Here is a 17,066-nt window from a genome sequence, read left to right as displayed (position 1 = left end):
GTTACATGAAATGTTAATAACTTATAGCATATTCTTAAATTACGTATAAACTTATTATTTATTTTACAAGGGGGTTTCCAAAAAAAAAAACACTTAAATGCAAAATTTTTATTGTATAAATAGAAAAATAATTCATTCTTTGATACATAATATTATTTGTTTCTTTTACTAGATATATTAACAGTTAAAATAAATATTAATATAACCAGTAAAATAAAATAAAAAACTACTTGATTAATTACAAACCGAATAATCTGTAACAATTCTTATTAAACTATATTTGTTTTGAATATAGCTTTTAGAAAGCTTTAACATTTTCCTTTACAAATTTGAGCCAATCCACAATTTTTATATCCTGTGTCCAAGACATACAAGAATTTTAAAAAAAAATTTAATGTCAAGTTCTCCTTACAGTTATTTTATGTAACAACATTATTTACTAAACTAGTATAAAGAAAGTGAATTAAAGAATACCATTTCAAATACCAATTATAAATACACTTATTAACTAAAAAAAATAATGTCCACATGTCATGTTTATTGGTGGCTAAAGTATAGAATGTTTTGTATAAATTTAAAACTACAGGAAACTTCTTTATCCAAGATAATTAAAAATAAATTTTCATTTTATTTCAGTACAGCAGAAATCTCACACCGAGATCATAAAAGTGCTTCTTTTTATTTTTGGCTTTTTATATATTTAACTCCTAATGTATCGTTTACGAAAAGAAACCATGGATAACAGTAATTTTTAATCAAAATTAGCAATGATGCATGTGACTGTTTGAGTTTTGACATGGCCGTTAATATATAACATCTGTGCACTAAGTGGTCCAAAAATAGATTATACAGGTAGAATTGTTGCCTTACATACAAAGCTTAAATCAATAAAAATTGTACTGTTTAATAAAATCCATTACATTTTAGAATAATTGTCAACATATTTTACAAGCTATTTAATGGCTTACAATACTAAATAAAAAAAACTTTATTAGTGTTAAGTTGATCAATATCAACAGAAAAGCCTAAATTTAATATGACTAGTCAAAACTTAGGTAAGCGCACGCCAAGACATCTAATAACCAAACTGAAGAATTTAAGGCCTCGATGTTTGACCATCCTGATTCTCTTAAAAAAAAAAATATAACCTACAGAACTTATCACAACAAATTAACATATAAGTTAGAAATATGTGGTTGCATCCTACATTAATTACGTTTCGCTAAAATAACTAAGGTACAATATATATTTAACAAAACGCACTTATTTCTATTTTGGCCTAAATATAAGTAATTCTTGAAAATTTAATAAGGGATTATAATTTTAATTTTTAGATTTTCTTATTTTAATTTATCATTCTTTGAACAATATTAAGATACAGGGAAAACGCAAGATTTAGACCGTGTTATATGTAATAAATTATTATTATATGTAATTTTGTTAGGATTTCTAGTATTACATACTTAAATATTATATTAATTCAAAAAAATGTGTCGTGGAACGGAACGTAACCTCTTACCATTAAGTTTTGACAGCTGATTTTCCCGCGCTTAGTTCTGCCATATTTTGGCTACATAATGTTCGATTAAAATTAACAAAACTGTTAGTGTCAGATTTCAATGCACGTATAAGTAATTTAAATGGTCGCATAAACTGTAAAAGGATAAATTATTCTGCTGAAGATGTGCTGACAATGTGATCTAACATTTTTTTATGTTCTCAAAATTAGGCTCCAACTCTCGTATCTTGTTGAGCAAAACGTCCGCTAAATTCTGGCTGGGATCGGTATCTAAAAGATATCAACAATTAATTACTCACAAATTTCCAATAAGGGATTTCTGAAAAATTATATAATATTTAACCCATAAACATAAAAGTAACTAAGTAGCTATGTATATACCTAAACAACGTATATATATACATATAACTACTATTTGATATTTTATAGTTGAAATTTTTGAATAATTTAATATTTACTCAATTCAGAATTAATTTATAAACATATTGTATGTTGAAGTGGATTTAAGTAAATTATTTAAATAATTTTAACAATGAGACACCACACTACATTTATAAACACTAAGAACACTCGGAACCTTTATTATCACTAATAAATCTTTTATAAGCTTTTGTTTAAAGAACTTTTAACATAATTCTGGGACTTTTAACATCATAAATGCCTACCTTTTCTATTATATCTATACAGTTATGTAGTGACTATTTATTTTTTATTAGAATTTTACATGCAGAAATGTGCTAAATTTCATAGAGGTGTTTATTGCTCCTGAAAAGATACTATGAAAAGTGCAATTGAGTGGAAAATAAATGATATAAACCGAAAATATTAGTCACACTGTTATTTAAGTTTACAAGTGAACAATAATATAATATATATGATATTTATATATGTATTTAATTAAATGTAATAAGGTGATGTTAGAATTATAAATAAATTCTTTGTATACATACACCTGGTGTATCAACATACCTATGTGTGTACTTATATCCCTACACAATATTTAAAATTGTCTTACCAGGTTTTAATTTTAATTAAACTTGGCCTTCATTAAGCCAACCCGATTAATCAAAAAGTCACAGCAGACCCTCAATGTCGCCGAGGACTTCAGGGAGGCACTTAGGTGATGTATGTGCATGATTCTTGTTATACTCACCATCATAGAATACCAGCTCGCATTTGTTCCTGCACTCTGGACTCTTGGCAATGGTGGTAGTAAGCATACTGCAGAAGTCATCCGCAATCTCTTGTGCGTTGACATTGGCTAATGCTGTTACAAATAAAAATCAACTTGAAGAATTTTCTTCAGAATCCATATATTTATACTATCATCCACTAAGTTCAAAATATATCCTGACCTGAGAAGAGCCCACCACAAACTTCTATTTTTTTTGTGATCACTTTAAAAATTATACTTAATGCAATAGTTTGAGAAATTCAGTCCCGTGCTGTATTATATAATAAAATCTATAAACATGTGCATGTTTAGCTTGCACTCAATTAATCTACGGTATATCTAGTCCAAGACACATTTTCAAAATTTGGACATGCACATGTAACTTTTGTGCTACCAGAAGTTATTGACCAATCATATTCCAATAGAAAAAAATATGAACGTAACATGTTTCACTGATTGCTGACCAATAAGTCAAATCATTTTGGTGATGAATGAAACAAATACACCACTAATGTTTTTATCCTTATAACAAACCCCATAAAATATTTTTTATTTTTGGTCTTTTTATTAAACCCTGAATTATCATGCAACAAGTGTGATGACAAGGAATTTTGTTGAGCCTACAAAGGAGTTGAGGAACTCTATGAAGTCTAGACTAAGTGTACAACTTACCTTGATTTACCAGCTTTAACATATCGAGTCTATGTAGGAGTCCTTACATCAGGGTTCTATTGTCCCAGCCATCTGTCCAATAACGATTCTTTCTTGTTTCCCAGTGGGTCAGATGTATTTTATTTACATTTACATTTTTAATATACCCTACCTTCGTATAGTGCAGTTTTCTGTAGAACGCGGTACAGTGTGTGCAAGGGTGTGGCGCATTCGGCTACTAGGTACACGGGCGACTTGCCAGGCCGGTAGATCTTGTATGTGGAGTTCCGGAAGGTACGGTTCTTCACACCAGCAAAGTCCTTCTGCACATCCTCCAACGACTGAAATAGGAATTGTTCGGTAGTGGTATAGCGTCCTTCGGTATCTACGAAGCGAGTGACAGTCCAGTCTAAGTCCCATCTTGGGCGCCACGCTGCCTAGTCACTCCCGGAACACACCTACGGGATTTAAAAGCTTAGCAGGCTTTTAATGCAAAGGCTCATCAGCGCTCTACTAAATATGTATAATCTACATATGTATAAGATTTTTGTTTTTATTTTCTAAATTAAGAAAAATGATACCTATAACATTCTGGAAATGAAAGTTAAAAGTTACTAAAGTGACCTAGTATATAGGAAAACTAAAACTCAACCATTAATATGATATTTAAGTATATGCCTGTATGTGTTTGTGAAACCATTGGAAATGATTAGGCGAAAGAAAAAGTTTTAAGCCTACTCGTATTTGGTAATGTACTCTTTATGAACAACGTGAACATGTATTTCCATTTTAATTCGTCAAAAGATTTAAATTGTTTATTCACAGCTGAGAAGGAAAATGGAAGGTATTTAAAAAAAAAACATGGGTATAACAGCTCAGTAGTAAGTTATTACGGATGCTGCAAAGCTTATGAAACATGAGTTCATGAAAGCAAAAAAAAACAATGTTAATAATAATCTTTTAAATGTGAATGTTTTAATGATTGTGCACCAAGCCGTGCCAAAAAACATCACAAATATAAAAACTTAACTAACCAGGCAAGCTTCCAGGTAGGGGAGGTCCTCGCGGTTATTTTTGTTGAAAGCCTTGAGATCTGGTGGACAGTACAGAGACTTGGTGATGACGATGAACAACCTCTTCACGGGGAACACGATGCCATGACGCGACGAAAATTTCTCCATGTTATCCTCCAAGCCAATGAAATCTGCGCCATCGCTCGGTATGATGGACATCAAGTAAGTCTCGAAGAAACTGCACGCCATTCCCACGCCGTAAGTAATGGTTGGAGCGGCTTTTGACTCCTAATAAGATATCATGTCAATAACGTACCTAAACCTGACAATGTGGCTTGTTTGGAAAGAACTTTCGTATGTTAAAAATAATAGCGCCCTAAGTCAAAGATGCATTTACAGTGATGAACGCCCTTAACTTACTTGACTTTACTTTACTTGAAAGCTTACTCGGGAGCTTCAGCTTTGTCATTTCAGTCGTAAGACACTGACACAGTCCACTGTTGGACTTACGCATCCCCAAGATGCTTCCAATTACGTCCAACGATCTGCTTTCCGAACCGTGATGTTCACTTCAAAACTTTAAGGCACCAGCTGTTATGCGATGTCGCCTATCTGAGTGGCCAAGAGCTATTCTCTTCGTAGCTCGTGAAGCAACTATGACAAGGAGGCTAGAGATAGGAGACTATGTTTCTGAACCGTATATCATCAATGGTATATATTCTATTAGAATGCGACAGGGCATTAACTTCTGACAGTAGAAAATCTGCAGAAATATAAAGTAAACAATAATCGATTTTAATATGTAGGTAATCCGAATTTTTGGATACGCTTTTATCTACTATTGATTTTTGTATGGATATATATTCACACCTTTAAAGCCTTAACAGCTATAACTATCCTGTATAAATTTTTTGATATACATCTATCTCAATTATTGTGATTTTCGCTCTCTTTCTCTGAGAAGAAACCTATTTTATATTAGATACGATATTATATTGCTAATCTAAGAGTTTGTTAATTCTTTACAACAAAGAAAAAAGAAAAATAAATAAATGTAGATCAGGCGTTTAAAACTCGAGTTCCACGTCAAAATGAACATTCCTGGGGCACAGCCAATATATCCGTTGGGTCAATTTTGAAAGTAATCTTAGCCAATAAAATCTCCCGAAATAGAAAAGACTACCAGAGAAGAGATTCCAAGTATCAGGTCGTAAACAAAATTTACCTTAGATAATTAAGACTTTTAGCTTTTGACATCTCTGATGTAGATTAAAAAATATAGTCACCATTTCCGGATATTTCGCTATCAGGTAAGCAATGAACCATAGAAGGAAGTCCTGGTCGAGGATCTTCTGGTTGCTGTACATCAGCGTGGATATGGACGCGAAGAAGATTAAGATATATTTCCTGCTGTCTTTGAACAGATTCTCCACGTTTATCTTCTCTTTCATTCGAATCACAGAGTAATTAAAAAGGCACGCCGCAGTAGAACCTTTTATTATCAACATGTAAAGGACATAGCGGGCTGAAAAATAAAAAAAAATATAGTAGGAAATAATTTGATCAAAGTTAACATGAGTAACATAGTAATAACTTTATGTACTGCATATCATCACGTGGTACATAGGAATACGCAATAGATTTTGACCGTGCGACGTGGACATCCTACTCTGCGCTAGCCAGCCTGTGGTATCCAAACTTTAACCTCTCCACTTGCCTAAGTTACTTCCATTCGTCTACGGATATCCTCTGTTCCTTATTCGATCACGTAGCAAAAGCCCCTCCGTGAACAGTTTCACGACTGTGAACTTGTGGCGTGCATATCGCGCGGCACTCAAACACGCGTTGCCTAGCAACGAGCTCTTACCCACGTGACCGTCGATCGCATCGCGGCGGCAATGAAACGGATAATTGACAGATGGCGCCACAGTAGACGCAACAAAAGTTTGCATCGCGCTGTTGAGAGTCTCCGCGCTCGTTATAAGTGCTAGCGGAGGTGCGGTCAACATTAACAAGAAGCTACCGAAGAACAAGAAGCTACAGTACTACGACCACTCCTACAAACTTACCGATGTGGCCACAAGTGAAGCCACATTTCAGACCCAGATCATCACTAGTAGCACACATTGTTAACACCATCTGTAGGCATTGAGGGATATTGGACGAGTATTGGTATGTTGTTAACAATCCTATATAAAAATATATAATATTTAGGTCCATCACTCATCATATCAGCCGATGAAGGTCCACTGAAATCGTATGTCTTCAAAGATCGCCATGATGATCAGTCTCGCGCTGCCCGTCGCACCTAATGTCTTTTATTACTGACGACAGTCTCCCTAATGAGGCACGCACCCACGCCGCGTCTACCGGCCGTGGTCGCCACTCAACAACCCTTCGTGCCCAAAAACCGAAAGTCGCGCGAGCGCTGTGCGCGCCCATTGTCACTTCAGGCGAGCAGCGTCTTGGTTCTTCTACGGATCTCCTCATTTCTGATTCGATTTCGCAGCTATACTCCGAGCATAGCCCTCTCTATTGCCCTCTTGGTGACTTTTAGCCTTCTCTCATAAGTTCTCACGTATATATGTATATGTGTGTGCGTATGGGCGTGTGCGCATGTGTGCGTGTGCGTGCGTGCGTGCGTGTGTGTGCGTGCGTGTGTGTGCGTGCGTGCGTGCGTGCGTGCGTGTGTGTGTGTGTGTGTGTGTGTGTGTGTTTACGTTGAAACTTATAAGATACTAGTCAAAGACGTAAAGATAAAGATAAAATTCGCTTATTCAACACTGCAACTTTTAACAGAACTCTTATTGATCGTCAACCTATAATTTGTTTGTCTTTATAATCTGCTTTCTTTTTGAGTCTATCTGCTTCGCTATGTGTTACAGTTGTGGAGAAGATTCGTCTTCTAACAACACTAAAAGATTATATTTTATATACTAAATATATACGAGTAAATAAAATTATATTGTCTGCTTGTAATATTAATTACAAACATATGATAAATCTACGGCAAATAAACCATAAAATCAGTTTGTTCCGGCTAATCTCTGTAATGGCTGGACAGATTTTGACGAAACTTATATAAGTAAGACAAGGACCAATATTTAGCCACTTCCGCACATGCAGTGGTAGTCGTGCAACAAATGCACCGCCCGCCAGTCCGCTGATAAATGCGTATGCGGCAAACAATGCGAATCACACAACCGCCACCGACTAATTACTCAACACGTGTTTCACCCCTCCACGGGGCATCTTCAGGAGTTATTTACACCGATTAGTGCCAAACACAGAGGAACGGGAGGAACTTATATAGGTATGTTGAATAAGTTAGGTTACTTTTATTTCAGAAAAATAGTTGAACGTAAAAAAAAAAAAATTCCATGCGGACGAAGTCGCGGGCACAGCTAGCATATACAGCAAAATCTTATTCGCGCTTGCTTCATTCGCGGATTTAAAAAAACGCGACCAGATACCTATATTTGCAGATCTAATAAGCACAATGGGTATCCAACCCAATATCCTTTGTGAATGCCGACAAGTGGACTAATAATAATTCATGTCAAAATGTTGAACTCAGTCCAGTGAAGAAAAGGCTTCACGTGACATGTGTAGTGAAGGTTTAAGAATGGAAAGAAAGCTTTGCGATTTTTTATGAATATTGATCCGTCTATGGAACAATGTCTTATTTTTAACCCTTAAATGCACGACTTTTATTTATACTTTTAAAAAATATATATCTTGCTGATAGGTACACTACAATGCAGAGTACAATATTTTTATATATGTATAATATTCTAATACTTATTTTTTTTTAAAACCTTATGTTGCAGCTATACAACATAAGTGGTATGTTGCAGATTTGCATCATTATGCATTTAAGGGTTAAGAGGCAAATTGCTAATGCGCCTGCAACGTGTCAGTCTGAGTTGAATGAGTTTTAATACAAGAAAGAGAAAATTACTAATTTCTTCAAACTGTTACTTAAGCCTTAAAATAATTAACCAAAATGTCCAAAGAAACTTCAATTAAATTTATTTTAGGAACGTGTTCCATCATCCCATATAAATTAGCATTCCGCAGTGTCCGTATTACGGAACACGTACGCGCACAAAGAGCTTTGACTGTAACAATAAAAGTAAATGTATAAATGAACCTCACCAACAGTTGTAATCCACTTGTTTGCATTCTCCAGGTGAATCCCCTGATAACCTAAAAATTTAAAACTCTTCATTATTAAAAGAAATATTATATAGACCTGTTATGTTAGTAATGAACCGTCACTCTAAATACTAAATCAAGTGCGAGCCGCATTTATTTCAAGGCATGAAACTGTTTAAAACATTAAAGCAAATGTTTCTCAAACTTTTTGTACAAAGTAACCAAGTTTTTAATTAACATTAAAATGCGTTTAAATAAATACTGCTAATGTTAAAATATGCGATATCTTCTGTATAATAATCTATTGCATACGTAAAAATACTAATTAATTACACATAAGTAAATATATAAATTAATATAATTATATTCAAAGTTAAAAATTATTATTATTCGAATGCTACAGGCCAGAATTTAATCTGCAAGGGATGGTACAAATATAATTTGAATATGTAGTAACATGAATTCCTGAAACTCTTGATGAAGACACCTCTGATCTTACAATAAAACAATGAAGAATCGCTTCTTAGGTTGCATTTGCAAATATTATACATTATTAAAAAAATATACAATAGTCTCATCTGAAAACAAAGAAACGTCTTAAGAATTTATTGTAAAATTCCTTTTTATTATTTTACAGTATTATAACCATCTAAGAGTAAAATTTTATGATAATACAATGACATATGACAGTCATGTCAAAAAACTACAGAAAACATTTTTGGATGTGATGTACCACACATTAATCGACAAATGAGCTGTACATTCACCCCTTAAACCTTTTTCATCTATAACCAATCATCCTGTATAAGATATTTCCTGTTCCTACTCATCACAATGTCTTTGAAACTATAAGTATTACGGATATAAAATTTGGTAGCAATATTCCTTTTGCGGTGTAGGGGTCAAATATGTTTATAAGAAATTCCACTCTCACGGAGGGCTCACTCTGCGTTCATTTACAATACAATGTATATTTACAAACTATACGATTAGAGGTTTAAAACTCTACCGGAGTGTTATTTTGTCCTGTTTTAAATATTTATCTTTTTTAAACGGTTTTATTTAGTTAAACCCGTACGGAACTTTTTTGGATCAAAATTAGAAATTGAAATTTAAGCACCTTCCCGTTGTCAGATTAATCTGAAATTTTGGTACACACATTTAATTTAGGTGACAATACAATATTATTATATTGTAAATAACTTTTAAGTTAAACGGTTTTTTGATACCCATATTGTGGTGGTTGTGGAAAAATATGTACCTAGTCCGCCATATTGGAACGGCGTCCATCTTGAATTTTAAATTTTGACATAATCATCGTGTTTTACTAGTGTAGCCCTTTCATTTGATACCCATATTGAAGGAGTTAAGGAAAAATATGTAATCCGCCATTTTGTATCGGCGGCCATCTTAGATTTATAATGTTATTGATTTTATTATATTGTACTGTCGTCTAAATTAAACGTGTGTACCAAATTTCAGATAAATCTGACAACGGAAAGGTGCTTAAATTTCAATTTCTAATTTTGACCCAAACATATTCCGTACGGGTCGAACTAAATAAAACCGTTTAAAAATGCACGCCAGCGACATACTGCAAAGCACATAAAAATACGATGCAAGTATGCCAAGTGTTAATACGGAGGTGGGCGGTGTCCGACAATGGACATGATGACAATGCTCAAATGACTGACACCATAATAGTTGTTTTTTAATGCCCTCCGCTATTGGGGACCTCTCTCTCTCTCTCTCTCTCTCTCGTACATATTTCTGGGATAGGGACCTTTATTTTCTTTTTTTTACACGATAATCGTTAATATGCGTATGGTAATAAACCAGTAATCTAATTTAAATATATATATATATATATATATATATATATATATATATATATTCTATGTACTCCCTAAAATAATGCCTGGAATTCCTGGAGTAAAATAAGTTTGGGAACAGCTGCCCTAACTTATAGATAGGAGTGTGAACGCATTAGAAGCGGAAGCGTTGTTATAATTTGAAGTGAAACTTTACTAAGCTAACATATAGTTTAGTTATTTTCATAGCATATTTTCTTACGGTATTTTATTATGGAATAGTGCCGCCTATATTAATACTACATTTATTTTTAAAATCGAGATCGAGAATGAAAGTAGTATTCTTGCGACTGTTCCGAACACACATTTTTAATGACTTTATTTACGAGACATAATTTAAAATCTTATATAAAAAATAGTGACAGACAGTATAAACACAATAAATAAAAATAAACTTGTAACGACTATGTTTCGTCGTCATGGGTGTATGCACTTAAAGTTCCACAAGATATCTTAGACCTTCTTTTTCTTAGTTGTACATTATAGCATTCAAGAGTTTTTAGTTGTTCGAAACGTGTAGTGCTTGGTTTGTTTGACTCGTTTACGTGGTTCATATTATTACGAAAACGTTAAAAAAAAAACTGTTGAGTTTGAGTTTTGCTAGCAGATCAGCGTTCCGAGCCGGTGGTAACTAATATACGATTCAAAGGCATACATAAATGCCTACTTGCATAAAATAAGTTTGAATTTTTAAAGACAATTACTCGCGAAGACGTTTCCGAGTGGTGACGACGAACGTGGTTGGGCTCCAACTAAGTAGATCGACCATATATTCAAGATCGTGAGGAGTCGCCGGATGGGATCAGCGTAAGACAAGTCATTACCGATATTTGGGACAGGCCTATACCTCGCAGTGGATAACCATCAACTGAGACGGTGATGATTACTTTTAATAATTAAATATCGATTATATTCATCTATTTATTAATTATTATTTACATCGGATTTACATTTGAATAATGAGAGAAGAACGCAAATTGAAAATTAGAAACAAGTGGGATTCCCCTATACTGGCATCTTTTTAACGCTCACATTATTGTATAGGAGAAATTTATTTGTTCATTTTGTTGGAACGGCTTATGTCCAGCTATGGGCGTTCTAACGACGAAAGGAAGTGATTTAAAATAACATAAATACCATTACAATCCAAAGTTTTCTTTATTTGTTTATTAAAAGATATAAGTACGTTAAAATAATAAAAACATTTTGGATATAGACATTTAATATTTTTGATGACTCTGCAGGGTAAAATGATCTAGCTAAAATTCCGATAAATAACGGATAATTGATTATGAATATAAAAGCCTTAAATGGGGTGAATGAATAGCACATTTGTCAGTAAAAAGCATTTAAACCTATTTCTAATCATTATATGTTCACTCTGAAATATGATACATTTATTGTCTATTGGAATGCTACAGGCTGCTAAATGAAATACAAAGTCTGCATGGAAATATAACAAACATATAAGATTTTTTGTGTTCATCCATTTCATCATCATCATCACAGCTGCTTCACTCTTACACTTCACCTATAAAATATCATCCTGACATATTTTTTTACAGTCCCGCTCCGCTCCGTTCGATCCCCGCTAAAGCTTATGGCGATAGAGCAGCCTTAGCTTTTTAACACGTCGGCGTAACATACCGCGGCTTACTTCCAAGTAATAATAAAAGCCCTTTTCATTGTGTTTTCGAACGGAAACGGTACTGTAAATAAAATATATGTTTATTTATAAAAATAACACTCTCATACTCTATCAGTGATGATTAGGGGTACGGAAATTTCGTATTTACGAAATAGATGCGAATAAATGCGAAATGTATGCAATTTTTCTGTTTTTCAAGATCATTTTTTAATGAGTTAATTGATGAATATACACACTTTCATAGGTAAATTCAGTGATGTCAACCCCGTATCATAGACCCCTAAGGCCTACGGGATATATTTCTTGGCTTACTTATCAGTTAAGAAGCTCTTTGTTTTGTGTAAAAGACCTCTGGTCAGTTGAAAATCCCTAATTTTTAGAAAAACGCCTTATCTTTTTTTCGAACTCTGCCATCAATGGGCTAATCCATGAACTCATTAATAAAAATATAAATCATAATATGCATGACAATTTGTTGGCCGTCAAATGCAACTTTTCGTCCTTTGATGGAGCAGAATCTAATACAGAGTTTATGACATCCAACTTTACATAGTGGACGCTTAACTCATCTTTAAAATATACAATGTCGTCGTAACAAACTAAAAAAGAACGCTTAAGGTTGCGAATATTAATTTTTTTACGATTTTTTAATTAACTAAACTTGTCAAATGTTAAGGCATGCACCTTTAATTTTGAAAAATTTTTGTCGAAAAAGCCTATTACCCCAAATTTAATAAGTTTTAAAGTATAAATGCGAAATTAATGCGAAATTTGCAATGTTTGAAAAATTTAAATGCGAAATTGGTGATTTTTTTTTGCGAAATCCGTACCTCTAGTGATGATGTATAGATCCGAGGTGTGGTCACTTACGATGGGCTTTATAAGAAGTCAGTGAGATGATCTACAGAAGAACCAAAGTCACAGGCGTAGCTCGAGGAATTGGTCGTCTGGAGTGGCAGTGAGCAGAGCATATCGCTCGTGCAGCAAAAGGTCATTTGGGTGTAAGTGGCGACCACTAGATGGACCGACCATGTAATTAAGTTGTCCAGAAGACGCTGGGTGCTGGCAGTACAAGAGCTGTCATTGGCGATATTCGGAAAAGGCTTATGCCTAGTGCTCTCCTATAGTCCGACATGGCCTACGGACATTTATATCCAAGGCCCATGTCCAGTAGATAACGCCACATTTTTTTATGGCCCCGCAATTGGGAGCCTCTCGTACCCCTATCTTAGGTGGGACAGGGTCTTTATTGGCAATTTAATTTTTTCACATAATTTTTTATTTTCATTCTCTACTTTCATTCTTCACATAATCGTTCATTCTATTCTTTTATGCCACAACGCCACATATTAATGTTCTATAATTTTGTGCATAATGTCAGTCATATTGATATAATTACTCTTTATCCATGTTAAAAATAATACATTGCTAGTAATTGTCAGACAGAACAAAGTCCAATGGGTTATTTAATTCAAGCTACTACAGATCCTCCCTACACCCTTTAGTAAAGGCATTCCGTTCGTAACAGCATTTTAGCCAAGTCATAGTTCAGTCTATGATCATTCTTGCACAGAAAACTTCTATTTATATATACTATTATAATCTAATTTATATATAATATTATATATCTATACAAGATATAAAAAGTTAAATCAATGTGTTCCAACATTGTCCACGCCTTACACGTGGGCAATTAAATAGTGGACTCACCACAAGTTTAACCGTTTCGCTTTAATATAAAAATTATGTATATTACATTAGGGGATGTAAAAATTTTAGTAAGGGTATGGTGGTAATGGTTTAAATTTCAGGATTATTTTAAATTTCATTAAATATGTCATTTTTGCTAAACATGGGTCTGCCCAATAAATTTCCATTTCTTTGGACTACCTTGATAAGCTCATCCATCTTTATTGGCAGATACGGATCTAGATAGCATTGAGGATGTACTAAATTTTCTACACTTTATTGTTCACAAGTGATTTCAATTACATGTGATCATAAACAATTTCTGTGGTATCCTTTGTAACAAAATTACCAAGAACTCAGAGAGCTGGATGTACAAGAGCAAATGCGAACAGGTACACCATTGAACAAGTTAAAATTTAAACATAATATAGAAATAGTTACAGCTCTCATATTGCAATATCAATCAAATAAAATTACTCACCATAAGTAATGGCACATGCAAATATAATCTGACAGCCATATATGTACACCGTTTTGTCGTTCATTCTAAAAATAAAAAAAATCTCACTAAGAATAAAAATAAAAAATAAGAATAAAATTTCACACTTTTATCTTTACATATAACAAAGTAAAAGTAAGTCATTTATTTTTATTAATATTACATTTTATTTTTAGAATTTATAATTTCATTATTTCTCTTAAATATGCTTAGTCACTCATTCAAAAAATCAATATCACACTGTTATATCTAAATCCAATTAAGTCAAAGTCCAAGTAAGTCATTAATTGTACAAATATTAATTCACAGTTCATTTACATCTAATTAAGCTTAAGTCATTGAAGCTGAAATGCCATTTTAATCCGGTCCTATTAGAAATCTAGGGTGGAAGCCTTTGCCCAGCAGTGGACATCGTATGTCTGAAGTCATAATGAAGTTTTTCATTTAAAAAAAAAAAATTCACACCCAATACCTCGTACTCGTACCTACTACTTGCACACACGACACATCTTCTCATTGGATTTCCACTTTATTATTATTGTACACCAATACCTCACTTTGCGTCGTGGTTACGTTCCAAAAAAACACAACGCGAATTGAAACGCCACTAAGTGAATAAAGATTTTCTATAGCAAACCATGTAAAGATCGAAGATAGGTTCCAGGGTTACGAAAATACTAGTTTTTTTAAAAAAAATTGAACAAAGTAAATATTTAAAAAAATAATATAAAATTTTATAACATACATACAAAAAACAAAATAAAAACATATTCAATTAAAACAAAATCAATTATTCAATTAATTTATAGAAAACAAAATTAAAATTAATAATTTTCTGATGAGTCCATAGTGGCTGTTGTCGTATGTTGGCTTTTTTTCTGATAACTCATCAACATAAACTGGGTGGCCAGGAACTTTGTCTACTAGAACCAAAGCCTTGAAGTCTAAGTTTTCCTAGTTGCAATAAGCTTTAATTTCTGGAATAGCATAAGTTGAAAACCAATATTGAAATAATGATGTTGTGATCCATGCTTTTTTGTTTGCTCGCCAGTGGACAGGAAGCAGATTCTTTGAACAACCTTTGATAGCTCTTGAATTTTCTGATTGATAAATGAGAAATGGTTTAAATTTGAAATGACCATTTGCTTTACCACCAAGAAAAAGAGTCAGTCTATCCTTACTAGCTTAAAATCCAGGTGCAGATTTTTCTGTTTTAGATATGTAAGTTCTATTAGGTAGATATTTCCAAAATAACCGAAGCTCGTCAACATTAAAAACTTGTTTTGAACCAAAGCCATCTTCATGAATTAATGCTTTTAAGTCTGTTGGGTTGCATTCTGCAGCAGTTATATCAGCGCTAGCTGTTTCGCCTTTAAGAGCAATGCTGTGCAGATTTGCTCGAACCTTGAATCTCTCAAACCAGCCCTGACTAGCTTCAAATGTTTCATTCTTACTACCATTAGCATTATCGTTGGATACTGCTTTACTTTTTATGTCATCAAATAAGCTTTTTGCTTTCTTCTGAATTACCATTTTACTTAATGGTATTCTCTGCGCAACTTGAATTTCAATCCAAATAGAAAGCAAGGACTCCATTTTGATCATCAAAGCACTCCTTGTACGGGTCATTGTTTTGGCATCTAATAATGTTGCAGATTTTGCAGCCTCTCTTATTTTATCCCCATCTCGATCTCGAATAGTTCTGACAGTTGTTGCAGCCAAACCAACAGCCTTTGCTATCTTCACAGCCTTCTCTCCCTTATCAAATCGTCGCAGAATATCTAACTTTGTCTTCAAGCTGATAGTTTTTTTTTTATTTTTAGTAATTCTACCAGCAGCGCCCTTTCCCCTCATTTGGCTAAAAAAATTACAAGTGTATGTAAAAAAAAATAATATAACCCTGCCAATAAATCAATTGGAAAAATATTCACCTTTTTTTAACCTGAAATAACACATAAAAATTTGAATAAATTTATTATTCTCTTTTCAAAAAAGCACAATACACTACACTACAACACACTACATAATTGAAACTGAACTCTAAAATTAGCAACACAAAGTGAAAATAAAACTGTATTAAAATTGCATTAATTTTTAGTTAGAAAGGGAATCTCCGAGTTTTGATGGCATGGCGCAATGAGAAATAAAACAAAATTAAAGATTCGAACCCAAAACAACGCAACCTCGAAAATCTAATGACGCACAGTGAAAATTAATACTAATTAAGCAGCAACGCAACTTCGAAAAAAACGCAAATGAAATGACGCAAAGCGTATTATTGGTGTACTACCATTAAGTCTAATTAAGTCAAAGTTGTTTATAACAAAAAATAAAAATTCTTCATTTTAACTTTAAGTCCAATTAAACCTAAGTCATTTAAGTTGGATGCAGGCCGATTCATACAGGTCCTATTCCAAATTTACGGAACAGGCTTATATCTGGTAATTCATACTTTTTTCTCAAATTTGTTGTTTACTCCAATTTATATACGGATATTAGTTTAAACAATATAAAGTTATGATGAAAACCTCATGAGTTTGAATATAAGTAAATTATTCTATTAATCCCAACCTAAATTCATTTCCTTTCATACATGCACAAACATTCTAAATAAAAACTAAACTCATTAAACATTATCGAAAGTTTTTGCCTCCTAGACACAACACAACTATGGTCAGTACTAATGTACATGAAGTTCAAGTTATTATTGTCACACATGTGAAGGGGATCAACTCACTTATATGTTGAGTGCACCATTTGAAATCAGATTAATACACAGTTTGTTTCATCGATATATAGATATCACTAGGTTTTAATTATGTAACACTGGTGAACTTAACTTCA

At 33.3% G+C, this 17,066-nt stretch overlaps 1 protein-coding gene across 1 annotated transcript; it reads right to left on the bottom strand.

Annotated features, from left to right (window-relative positions):
- Positions 1 to 314: 314 nt before the first annotated feature.
- On the bottom strand, positions 315 to 17,022 carry Sting (sting). The gene is made up of 8 exons (XM_068761556.1): positions 16,960 to 17,022; positions 14,205 to 14,269; positions 8,516 to 8,566; positions 5,644 to 5,882; positions 4,379 to 4,645; positions 3,517 to 3,685; positions 2,673 to 2,786; positions 315 to 1,789 (listed from the first exon to the last, which is right to left on the bottom strand). Exons 1-8 carry the CDS (start codon positions 16,977 to 16,979, stop codon positions 1,701 to 1,703), a joined length of 1,014 nt encoding a protein of 337 aa, XP_068617657.1. The 5' UTR covers positions 16,980 to 17,022; the 3' UTR covers positions 315 to 1,700.
- Positions 17,023 to 17,066: the final 44 nt, after the last annotated feature.

This window comes from Battus philenor, unplaced genomic scaffold (assembly GCF_028537555.1).
Source record: "Battus philenor isolate CCGP_79_NKW_IND1 unplaced genomic scaffold, ilBatPhil1.0.hap1 SCAF_15, whole genome shotgun sequence".
In the NCBI taxonomy this organism is placed as follows: Eukaryota; Metazoa; Arthropoda; class Insecta; order Lepidoptera; family Papilionidae; genus Battus; species Battus philenor.
The sequence above is the reverse complement of the archived record's forward strand: the minus strand, read 5'-3'. Positions and strand labels throughout refer to the sequence as shown.